This window comes from Olea europaea, unplaced genomic scaffold (genome assembly GCF_002742605.1).
Source record: "Olea europaea var. sylvestris unplaced genomic scaffold, O_europaea_v1 scaffold138, whole genome shotgun sequence".
Lineage (NCBI taxonomy): Eukaryota > Viridiplantae > Streptophyta > Magnoliopsida > Lamiales > Oleaceae > Olea > Olea europaea.
Window position 1 is genome coordinate 116,793 of NW_019231313.1, and position 12,860 is coordinate 129,652.

At 36.9% G+C, this 12,860-nt stretch overlaps 2 protein-coding genes across 2 annotated transcripts; both read right to left on the reverse strand.

Moving 5' to 3' along the window:
- Window positions 1-299: 299 nt before the first annotated feature.
- On the reverse strand, window positions 300-1,901 carry LOC111375497. Its single transcript, XM_022998337.1, has 2 exons — window positions 711-1,901; window positions 300-542 (listed from the first exon to the last, which is right to left on the reverse strand). The coding sequence occupies exons 1-2, from the start codon at window positions 1,899-1,901 to the stop codon at window positions 300-302; spliced, it is 1,434 nt and encodes a 477-aa protein (XP_022854105.1).
- A 2,074-nt stretch (window positions 1,902-3,975) lies between these two features.
- Window positions 3,976-7,469, reverse strand: LOC111375466 (probable protein phosphatase 2C 8). The gene is made up of 3 exons (XM_022998292.1): window positions 6,340-7,469; window positions 5,182-5,287; window positions 3,976-4,509 (listed from the first exon to the last, which is right to left on the reverse strand). Exons 1-3 carry the CDS (start codon window positions 6,979-6,981, stop codon window positions 4,229-4,231), a joined length of 1,029 nt encoding a protein of 342 aa, XP_022854060.1. The 5' UTR covers window positions 6,982-7,469; the 3' UTR covers window positions 3,976-4,228.
- Between the last annotated feature and the right edge of the window lie 5,391 nt (window positions 7,470-12,860).

A 12,860-nucleotide genomic window follows, 5' to 3' on the forward strand; every position in this document is an offset into this window, starting at 1 on the left:
ATCTGTCGAGATCGACAAATTAACCTACACCTATATTTTGCACAACGTTTGCTGGATGAATTTTAAGTTCAATATTCATGAAATATATTATAATTTATAAAATAGTCCACCACGGAAAGAAATCAGCTCTAAATAAATAGCATTTCATAAATGAGGTTCATGATGCGCGCAGTCCAACAACAACAAGAGAAGGACAACGTCCCAGTTTACAATTCCATTTGCCTATTTATAACATAACTTTGTAAGGTGCAGGGCACTAAGGAACATTGAACATACAACGTCGATTGCACTAACAACGTTTAGGGAACTTGTGATACATTGGGGTTCGAACATGTGCTCCGATTATGACCAAGACGACCACAACGAGTGCATTTCCTGCTCGACCATGCAGACTCGTGTCTTGAACGCTTACGTCGGGTCGGTGGTCTACCTGGAGGGCGACATACGAGTGGTGGCAAAATAGGAGTAGATGTAATTAAACTGGGAACAACCCAGTCCGCTTCACGTCCAACAGGATATATAGCTTCGCTATAGGCACCCCTCTAGTATTCAGATGTGTAATAAGGGGAGCAAAGGTCATACAATGACTTCCCTTTGAAGCAAACAGCACGAGTTGCATGAGCACATGGCATACGGTTTAGTTGGAACTCACGACACGTGCAGGTGTCTTCGAAAAAGTCAACTATGTCCACGTCGTTGGATATTCCAACCTGAGTTAAGTTGTTTGTCAACAACTGGGCTCGAAGCCTAGTTCCAGTTTCAAATGTCATCCGTAACTCATTTTCCATCCTTGGCGTCAATACTGTACTGCAATCGGTCGTATTTTTTTGACGTTCATAAAACCACTTCTGCAAAGTACTCCGAATGTGTTCGACCAAGCAAGTTATCGGTAAAGAACGGGCTTCTCTCAACATGGAGTTCAGAGACTCAGCATTGTTGTTCGTCATGATGTTGTAACGGTGGCCAATAAATAGTGCTCGGGACCAAAATGAATAACTCGCACGCTCTAAGTACCCGTACGCTCTTGTGCTCACCCTGCGGATCTGTCCCATGAGTCTTTCAAAGTCCTCAACCCGATATGTCGTAGCAGCTCGTTTGAATAAAAGTATTGCACTTGCGTTGCTGTACCACTGTATGAGGTTCTTTTCGAGATGCCAGATACAACAACCATGGTGAGACAACGGAAACAACTGAGTAATAGCTTTGTCAATGCTCTTTTTTCTGTCTGAAACAAATACGAGATCTTTGGAGTCCCCTATAAGCTCTTTCAAGTTGGACATAAACCACTTCCAGGATTTATTGGTTTCAGCATCCACAATCCCCCATGCTAACGGATATATCTGTTTGTTACCATCTTGAGCAGTTGCCAGTAGAAGTGTCCCTTTGTATGGACCCTTCAGATGACTGCCATTAACACAAATAACGGGTCTCAAGTACTGCGTGTAACCACGAATGCTTGCACCGAAAGCTAGGAAGAAGTAATGAAATCTATTTTGAGAATCGAGTTCTATGTGGGTTACTGTCCCCGGGTTACTCTCTCTTACGACGTGGCAGTATGAAGACAATTTCTGAAAAATGGCTTCCGGTGTACCGTGTAGCATAGTTAAGGCATGAAACTTTCCCCTACGAGCTTTGTTGTAACTTATTTTCACACCGAACTCACGTTCCATATCACGTGCAATAGCGGTAGGGTCATACGATCGACCTGGAGTATCCAGTTTGCCTACAATGTGCTCGGCAATTACAGAACTAGTGGCATGCCGATGTGCGTTACGACGAAAATCAAGGGAACATGTGTGCACGTTGATGAATTTACGGATCATGAAAATTGCAGATTGCTTGACAGTAGAAGCACATAGCATCCACTTGCAATTATCATCCACACATACAACGGTTAACATTTTCATGCTTGACCTGCTCACCTGAAATTGAAACTTCTCTTGCAAAGCAAGCACACGAATCTTCGAGTACAATTGTTTCTTGTTAAAGAATATTTACTTTTCGGCGAGAACGACGGCTGCCATCCACTCATCTGTGCCTAAACTTATGGAATGTGATGACACAGGCTGGTCAATTTCAGCAATAATAGCATCATTCGTACCATGTAACAGGTTCTCTAAGTGCTCAACGGATGCTGCAACCTCGATATGGTCAATTGAATGTGCGGGTGCTTCGTTGTTCGACCCACTATGCTCATGATTGACCTCACCATTTCTTAAAGTCTGGGGACATTCCGTTAGGCCGAACCGGTTCTCTACACAGTTTGTTTCCCTCGCCATGTCAACACTGGAGACCTTGGTTTCCATAATAGTGACGCAGAGTGCAGTCTCCTTATAAATAGATATGTACCACTTTAGGTCCTCATCGTTGTGTATCTCTGCCTGAGGTATATTCAAATTCGGGACTTTGAACTTCAACTCAATTTCATTGCGGGGTTCAACAATACCAAGTTTCTCCTTCAATCTTAATACAAGTTTTGTTACGGTAATGTTTCTCGGCGCTAAAATGGAAGTCGTTTTGTCCCCTCTCCACTTCCATTTGTCATCCACATGAACAAAGTTCCCCCCATGCGACACGATGAATCTCAGATTCTCAGCCATACCTGAAATGTTGGAAGTACAAAAGTCATAATTCTGCACATTTTTGTCGAAAGATTTAATACAGTCAAATTGGCTCATTACAATACTTTGATCCATGTAGTACCAAAAAGAGAGCTTTTCGGGTGTCAAAATCGACGATTGAATTCTCTGCTCATCCCGACAGTTACTAAATGTCGATTTCGACAATTCAAATGTCTAACCCGACAGTTTCTACGAAACTGCTCAACACTTGACCGGCATAAGTTTCGGGGAGCATACAAAAAAATGTGTTTTACTGTTTCAGGAATTTATTGCAACACATTAATGGTCATAATCAATTCTCAACTACAACTTCAACTGATATCCCCACACAAAGAAAGTATAACTCAATACTTCATTAAATATAGAATTACATATAAAATGATTCACATTTTCTTGAGAATATTGGTATTTATTCCCTTTCTAAAATATACCAAGAATAAAAAACCAATGAATAAGAGATGAAATATGGACAATTAATTCTGACCATGTTTTATTGAATATTTAAAGTACTCAAGTATGACATGCAAAAATTTCTTTTCTACTACCTCACATTTGAAATTGATCAATAGCTTTCCTTCATGCCTTGTTGATAATGAAAGGGGGATAATGAAGAAGAAGAAGCTATTTCAACTCCTACTTGTGTGTGCTCTTTGTACACATTTCACCCATTTTTTTAATCAAAAATTCATATTATACAATATAATATTCATTTCTTCAATATTAACAATAAAGATAAATAAATAATCACATCACACCATTAATAGTATTCAAATCAAGCATTTATTGCTCCTAAAAAGGTGTCAAAGGGTAATATGGACATTTTGTGGGGAAAAAGTGACATTTTTGCAAAAAAATTGTGCAAGACAAATTTTTTTGTGCATTTTCATATTTAGTGACATTTGTGTAAATTCCCCAAATAGGTGAAAGAAGCCTCAGGAATGCAAGTTTAGTCAAGGATTGGACATAAGATGTTGAAGAACAAGTTTAGTCTACCTTACCAAACATTTCCTACATGCTTAACATTTTTCAATGGAAGACATTAGATAACTTCAGTTGGAAACTTAATCTGACTAAACCTCACTCCAAATGAAACAGAATCATGCCTCTCCTTGAAGAAACAAGCCTCCAATCCATTAATCTAGGTGCAGTGAGCAGTAACTCTTATAGGCTCGGCCACTTCAGTGCCTGCTACAGATCTCACTACTGTGTAGTCGCAATATTTTTCGCTCTACGACTGTAGTCTACAATCGTCCGAACCTAGGCGAACAGGCATCCAAGGAACAACTCGAAACGCGTTTTTAAACTTGTATGATTAGTTTCATAGTTTGCATTGCATGATTCTACAAGTCAGAGAGACGAAAGCCTGCATAAACGTCAAGATCTCAAACATCGACAAACTATTAGCACAAGTAAGAAATCTCTAGCTGATTCCTGTACAGTTGGCCGACCCCTCGAAATCTTTATTGCACCAAGAAACCTCTTAAGAGATTTATCTAGTTTAAGGAAGAAGTAACACCTATACATTTGACCTCTAATGCTCACATGCAATACAACTCCAAACCTGAAAAGAAACCAAAAAACACAAAACTATACATGGCCTGGTCGATTCAGTCAAGCTGGACGACTATTATACTGATATTGTCTTTGCTTCCCTTAGCAATGGCCAACTCGGCTAGCATTGATGCTGCCACGTCCGCGCCACTTCCCCCTTGAAGTGGCCTCGTAGTTTGGTCATGAAGGCATCTTCTTACAATGTCACACGCAATATCGTTAGAGACTACATTCCACAGACCGTCTGTTGCCACTATAAGGAAGTCGTCCGACTCTTTTCTCTTGTATATACTGACCTCCGGATCAGGGATTACGCTGGGCTTCAGATGATGGTTACCTGTTAAGAACAACCTCATCAATCTATCATTTCGTAGAAAATTTCTCTTGAATTTACTGAGATCAGTCTTTTATGTACCAATCGAACCTTCATATGATCCATCGCCTAAGCAAGCTAGTAACATAAGGTCGTTTACAAAACATGTATACGTATTCGCTCCATTCAGTTTTAAAACTTGTGACATTATAGAATTGCCGTCAAATTTTTCAGTACATGTTACTATTAACTTATCTAGTCTTAGGATATACTATTTAAGTTCCAAATGGCAATTATCTTTTAAGTGATTTGATATTCTTCATGTGTTACACAATAAATGAAGTACATGCGCACAATTGTGCTCCCGAAAAACATAAAATGGAAGTTCGATTTGCCTGTGTTGTTAGAAGTATGCATTTAACGAAAATTAGATTAAGCGCTTGTTTGGTTTAGATTAAAATCTGATTTTAATCTAAGTTAAAGTCAAACAATATTAACCATATATCCCACAACTTTTCAACCGCACGTTTCAAAAACTTCTATTACAATCTATTAAAAACTCTAATTAAATAATCCCCATCAAATACCCTCTAACTAGGGATCAACAGGTTTACAAAAAGCAAACAGATTAACTAGCAATCAATTATATTTTGAGAAGTAAATTAGTCTGCCAAAAAAAGGAAGCCATAAATGTACCTAAGCATCTCGAAGTAGCAAGCACTCCTTCGACTCGCCAATCATTCCAATTTATAATATTTCCCCCTGCAGCTTCAACCCTCTCCTTCTCATCAGGTCTATCAGGCTGTGTTTGAGGCCAAAGACAAATGGCGTGAGATGATGAATAACATTTGCGTTTTACATACAATACAAGTATAAAGGAGCACATTTCGCGATTTACCTCCCTCAGAAAACTCTAGGGACAGGGCGGGGCGTTAGAGGCCCTTAAGGTTGGGGTTCAACCTTTTTTTTTGTTTTTTAATCAGCAAAGCAAAACTTGATCATTAGACAAGATTGAACGGAATTAAAAAACAGAAACGTGCATTCATATCTAGTCTAGCGTAAACATACCCTTATGGCTTATTGGTATAGTGAATCAAATTCTTGAATGCAAGTTTCTTGTCTATTTGACATTTGAGAGCGTTCTAAGATTAGATACCAAACACCCAATTACATAATAACGTATCAAACCAAACCGATTTTTATAAGAGAAGTGGCTTACAAGCACATTGTAATATGGTACCTGGAAATTTACTTCAAGTTTTGATATATACACACTATGTTTAGCATGTCGCATTGAACCATCTTAATTAAGAAAAACGAATCGAAATTTTTTCTGGATATACTAAGCAATACCCTATATGAAAATTTTCATTAACTAGTGAGTTGAGTTTGCGCAATTCAAAAATTATAGTATGGATAAAATACTTGTCCGGGGCCACATCCAGAGTGCCATTTGGTGCCGTGGGCGTAAAACACGGCCATTATAGTATTAGACTATATCGGAGAGTATACTACACAAAATTTTGAATTTTATTTTTTATTTTTTATTTTTATTTTTGGGTTCTTAACACAATCGAGCCAAATCCACAAGAAAAATCAGTCAAATTTTTGTTCACGGTAATCAGCAGTACCCTATGTGATAAAGAAAGTATGTTCTAACTCGTGAGTTGAATTTGTGCAATTCTCACGCTATTGTATTAGGCTGACAAAATTTTGACTTTCTTTTTTTTTCGTTCTCGACATAATCGGGTCTAATCCACATCATGAACTGGGCATAAATGGACAAACAAAACCTTGTTATAAACTATAAATAATTTTTTGAGGGAAAAAAAATAAAATAAAAGGACATGTCACCTTATGATCACTTGACAATGGCACAGCAACGCCACCGGAGCAAATAACCGCTCTTGAATCCCCACAATTCGCGACCACCACCTCCGGCCCCACCAGAACCACCAGCGCCGTCGATCCTACTATCGTCTCGGACACCGTGGAAGCACCCTCCATCACCTCATCATCCCCTTTCTTATCCTTCCCCACTACTTCATCCATACTTCTGAAGCATCCCTCCATCACTTTCTCCCAATTCAAACTTTTTTCCTTCGGTGACTTTTTTGCCTTTTCTACGTGCCTGTCAAGATACTTATGCATCCTCTCACTGCATATTTCCGCAGCCCTAGAACCGCCGTGGCCGTCGTACACCGCGAAAAAAGCATACTCTTCTCCCACCTTTCTAGGCGGCGCCACAGAAACTGCATCCTCCATTACTCTCCTCCTCCCCATCATTGATATGTGCCCGAATCTCAGATCCTCCGACTTTTCCTCGCTGCTGCAGCCACCAGTTTCCCCCGTCCCAGCACTGCCGCAACACTCAGATGAGCCAAGTTCATCTTTCGAAGTCACCAACATCGGTTGTTTAGATTTGAGTCTCCCCAGGTGAGCCTTTCGCCCTTTCTTGGCATGAAATGCGCTTGTCTTGCCGGAGTTCGGCATCATTCTCTGGCAACCATTTTCCTCCAAAAGTTAAAGAAGAATAATTCTATTTGAAGTCCTGACTGTTGGTCGCCCGCCAATATGTGATAATTCATTATTTGATATATAATACAAGAAAAATTTATCACATTAATAGATTAAATCACAAATTATCGTGTGAAATGTGACGTGGGACGATTATAGCAGTAAACTACCGTGAATAGTATTAATCATCGAATGTAAACTGCTGTTGACACTTGACACGTGTTCAGTACTAGGCTGGTCACATTATGCATTGTTGGCTCTGCAGATGTGTTGAAAAAGTGCCACGTAGCAATTGTACAGTTTTCACCAATCGCAAACGGAATCACAAGTTATCGATGTATAGAATAACCTGAGCGAAAAGTCTTGTAAAGTAAATTTTTATTTTGTACCATACGTCTGAACTTGTTACTCTTCCGTCTAAGTAAAAATGAGAATGAAAAATATAGTTATTATGAACTTCACACAAAATAAAAAATCAAATATAATGATTTAATGTGATGAATAACGATCATATTTTACATTTTAATGAGAAAATAATGGAGTTCAAACAAGGCCTAACATACCGTTGAGCCTTATGTTTTTGTTTAAAATAACATTTTGAGGAAAAATGTATGATTAAAAATAATGAAAAATTTTGATTTTACGTGTAATATTACTTTATTGAAAAATGTATTTTGAAAATAATGGAGACCAAACAAGGACTATGTTTCGTTATGCATTAAAATTCACGCAAACTTTCATATTGCCTTTTCTAAGTAGAAAGAAATGAGCCTTAAAATTTATTGAAAATGAAATTTGACAATGTTGTGAAAACGTCACATGGCATGAGCTATTGGGCTTTATGGAAGGTTTTTATTGAGGGAACACCACGTAATTCCTTCATTTAAAAAGCACATTTCAAAATTAACAAACCTTTTAAAACTTTTCAAAAATCATATGGTAATTAAATTTAATAAATATTTTATTATAATATAATATAATTAATCTACTTACGCCACCCACTTCCAACCCACCCCGCCCATCACACCAAATTTTAAACTCAAAACATTCTCTCTCTCTAGCCCACCTCACCTCCGGCGACCCCCACCCCACCTCTGGCAACTTTTCCGACGACTGCTTCGACTCCAGCGAACAATTTCGGCGACCCACACCCCACCTCTGACGGCCGCTCCGACGGCCTCTTTCGTGAATATTCCGGCGACCTCCCCGACGACGTCCGTTCCAGTGACTATTCCGATGACCGCTCACTTCTCCGGCAGCCTACCTTTTTTTCTTCTTTTTGGGTATTGACCTGTGACCAGTTCCATTAGATCTATGACCTATGCAAATTGTGATTTGTGAGGTCTATTGAATCTGTGACCTAATCAGGCTGTGGCTAGTAACATACAATGTGACCTACTGAATTGTGAACTCAAACCTGTAACCAGAACGGCGAATTGTGATCCGTAACGTATGAATTGTGACCTTATGTGTTCATGACCAAATTTTTCTGCATTGTGATTGTCTGTGACCATGTTAGTCTAATTTGTGATCATATGTGACCAAGTCACATACAGTCACGGTTAATACAAATCTGGTCACAGACGGTCACAATGAAGATAGATTCGGTCACTCACCACCATTCCTAACACCGGATTCACAATCTGTATCGCCATCGTCCATACAAGCAACGATTTCCATCCACCACAGATTAAGCCATCTACTACCATACACAAAACATCAGATTGCAGAGGAAGATCCAATTGCAGCAACCAAATATGTTGAAAAATTAGTACAACAACTAATTAATCCAATTGTAGTAACCAAATATTACAAAGTAGAACAAGGCCACCAGTTATGTTAAAAAAGACCAAAAAGTGCAAAATTTAAATGCATACTTCGAACATTTTGCAGGCCAAGTTTATAGCATTTTACTCGAGGTCCTGTTGTTCTGCACCAGAAAATGTGCTCATTTAAATCATTAAAGCCTGCCTAGAAATCTATTATTATATAAAAACACCTCTTCTGGAAAAGATTTGGCATTCTCCTTTTACTTTGTTCCATCTACAACAATATTTATTACACACTGGTACAAGAGGAAATACCAAAAACACATTTTCCAGAAACTAAAAGACCTTTTTCCTAATATCAAGACCTTTAATCAATTAAGGTGCATCACCTTTTTCCTAAACACATTTTCCAGAAACTAAACACGTTGACCATTGCGCCGGACTGTCAAAGGCCACTTCAGGCGACGGTGGCACGGTGCAATGTCATCCCCAACAAACAGAGAACGAAGGATGGAGAAGGGAAGGGGGAGAGCTTGGTGGCGACAGTCTGGTGGTGGTTGTGCTTTCCGGTGGTAGGTGGTCGGAATCTAGAGAATAGGGTGGAGAAGAAGCAGTCTATTTGATTTTTGGGAAAGAGAGTGCCGATTAGATTTTTGGGGAAGAGAGAAAGTCTGTAGGTTAGACATAAATCGAGGTTTGGGGGGGTAAAATAAGTGTCAGGGAGTGGGTGGGTGGGTCCGTGGGTGCAATTAATTTGTTTTAATTAATTTAAAAATTAGTATTTAACACCTGATTATTTCACCCCACATATTTTTGAAATGCAATCTTGAAAAGAATGGTTCTACGTACTTTTCCCTTTTATTTAAGTGTGAGAACTTGAATTTTTAGAGCATCTTTAAAAAGTTCTTCAAATTTGAAATCCTTTCTATTTTGAAGAGTCAAAACTTTAAAATTATGTTCCAAGAAACTTTTTAAATTAACATTTTAAAATAGAGAGTGAAACTCATACTCTATAATGAATGAATTGTATTTAAAGTATTTCAATTTTGAATCGAGAAAAATAATATAATAATTTGGAGAGAAGCTAGTGAAAATAAAATATACAATAAACAATAAATATTTTTTGGGAGCAGTAAAATTAAACGTTAAAGATAAAGGGTCTATTGGAATATTTGAAAAATTTTACTCTCTAAATTGCTAAATATACTCTTTAAAATATACAATTTTTTGGAGTTGCTCTAAGGTAGGCTGAAAATCCAAAAGCGCACAGTTAAGCACGTAGGTGTATAGTTACATGTGAGATGGAAGTTTCATTTTGGAATATTAGGCCTTTAATGGATAAGTGAAATGTGAAACCTTCCACACTTAGGTAGTTTATGACATCTACAGAGTATTAGAATATTGTGTAAGTGCAATGTATGTGTAGGTGCAATGTATTTTAGATATAATAAATTATTACATATTAGTTTTAAATAAGGATGGCAAGAAGACGATGTGAGATTGAGATGATAATTATCATCTTTGTCTCGTCACGATATTAGGCCTTTATTATTATTTTTTTTTTATTGAGGAAATTACATCCACCCCTATTTTATGACTTACCATTTCGAAAATAAGAATTTAAGTTTATTCTTTCAAAAATCAAAGAGACTAAACCCCCATCCCACCTATCATGTTGTCCTTTTTTCTGGTCTTTCCAATTCACAAATCTATGATCAACTTTTCACCTTCACCATTCACTTGTCGTAGCTGCTACCACCACTCCCACTATCGCCTATAAACACCCGACCCCACCATCCTTACCACTCCCACAATGGCCTATAAACACCCACCATTCACCAACTCAACATTTCTCAAATTCGAAAGTCAATAAATCTATAATTAATCCAATAAAATATAACATTAATTGATTCACCTCATTGATCTAAATCTAATTGTCACTAAAATGCTATCCCTCGATCTTGAAGTAGTCTCCAGCAGCTCACCAATCAGCGCCTCATCCATTTCATGTCTTCCACTTCATGTAGATAAACCGGCTCTATTCCTGCTTAGAATCACATGGAGCCAAAGGGAAAGTAATGGTAGAGGTGTTAAATGGGTACCAAAAGGAGAAGAATAACGTGTACAAAAGTGTATGCGCCTTTGTGTGTGTAATTTTGAGTTAACCTCGAAGGTACCGGAGTCGAAGGTGGTAATGGAAATTGGGGTGATGGGGGAAAAAGGTGTAAATGGGTTTGTTGGAGTGGTGGTGGTGGATGATTTGAGGTGGTGGAGGTGACGATTTGGATGGTGCCAACAATGGTGGAGTGGAATGGGGAGAGATGAACAGATTGTGATCAGTTAATTAGGTAATTTGTGACTTGTAAAATGTATGAATTGCGACTAAATATTTAATTGTGATCCACAAATTATTTTTGTGACTGTGACCTAGTGTGATTTGTGACGAGTAGTTGTATGTAATTGTGATTATAAATCACGCCTTAAACCCTATTTTGGAGGAAAATGTATTTTTGAATAGTGATTTTTTGTAGAATGTATGATTAAAATGAAAAAAAAAAGTTTCAATTTACGTGTAAAATTATTTTATTGAAAAATGTGTGGTTGAAAATGAATTTTTGGAAAAATGAAACTCAAACAAGGGTTATGTATTATTGTGACCGTAACATATTTAATTAAATTATAGGTCACAAAATGTGCCACCATATTTTTGAAAATTTTCTATAATATTTTTGAAATTTTATTTTGAAACCTTGATAGTTACGTATTTTTTCTTTTCTTTTTTATTTTATTTTAATTTAGCCCATGCTCAAATATAAGTGCAATCCTTGTCTAAGTTCCAAGTCCATCATTTCAATTTCATAGTCATGAAATCGATAACAACCTAATTTATATCCCAAAAATGGCCAACTTTTGATTATTTATCGAAATGCATTGGCCGAGTTTGAACCTACCCTTGGATTTATTTTATTTTTTTAAAAAGGAAAATTCGAGAATATGTAATAGTTCAATTCAATTACTAAATGAAAATTAAAAATATAATACACATCAACTTATAAACTTGTGATTCATATTTATTATAATTTTCAATAATTTTTATTTTTTTTCATTTTTTGAAGAAGAAGCAGAAGCTCCAAAAATTATTTTTACTGCACCCTTTAATTTTATTTTTATTTTTTTGGTATGATTGTATGTAGTAGAAAAAGAAGCAACTCCAAACTTGAAACAAAGGGACTGAAGGGCTACATTTTGCTTTATAAATATGATTTTTCTTATTACATCATCTTTTAATCTAACTTTTGGTAAATAGATTGTCAGTTATTTCATATTGCTACCCAAACTTTCTTGATTCACCCCAACATTCTCAATTTGTCCGATTGTTGCTGAACAATTTTTGAATATCAAACGAACCTCCCCAAATAATTTCAAGCCAATGGGTTACACTTTGACACGCATAACTATCAACAAGTACGATGCTTGCTGTTACCTCTCTCCCTCCGGGTTTTTTTTTTTTTTTGAGCATATTGATAATAGTTTATATTGATATAAAATTGTTATTATCTTGTCAGCTTATTATTGAATTGCTAATATCTTGTCGACTGATTCTTAAACGTTGTTGTCTCGTTGATTTTTTTGTTAGATTTTTGAATTATTGTTGTCTTGTTAATATTTCCAACCGTTGAAAAAGGGAACACACCACATGGCATCTTTTACATGTCGACACCATTAATATGTTGGTTCGTCACTATTTCAGCCCCTAACTAAATTCCTAGATCCCCACTTATCATGTTGGTAATTATGAGCCTGTTATCCTCTTTATTAGGTATGTTATCACTTTCTGTAAGAATTCGTGAAAGTGAATTTTGAAAGTAAAAAAGTACTTTCAAAGACAATGAAATAAATTTTAACAAATTTTTAAATACAATCAAGCACTCATGTGGATAAAGATTTACCACCCATAAAAACCTTCAACTTAGTCAAATCATGTATCGTCATAGTCAAGACACAAAAGCCATGTGTACAGAAATTCTATTACCAGAATTCATACATATTCTCATGGACCCCATGTGAATAAATTATTGCCAAAAAAAA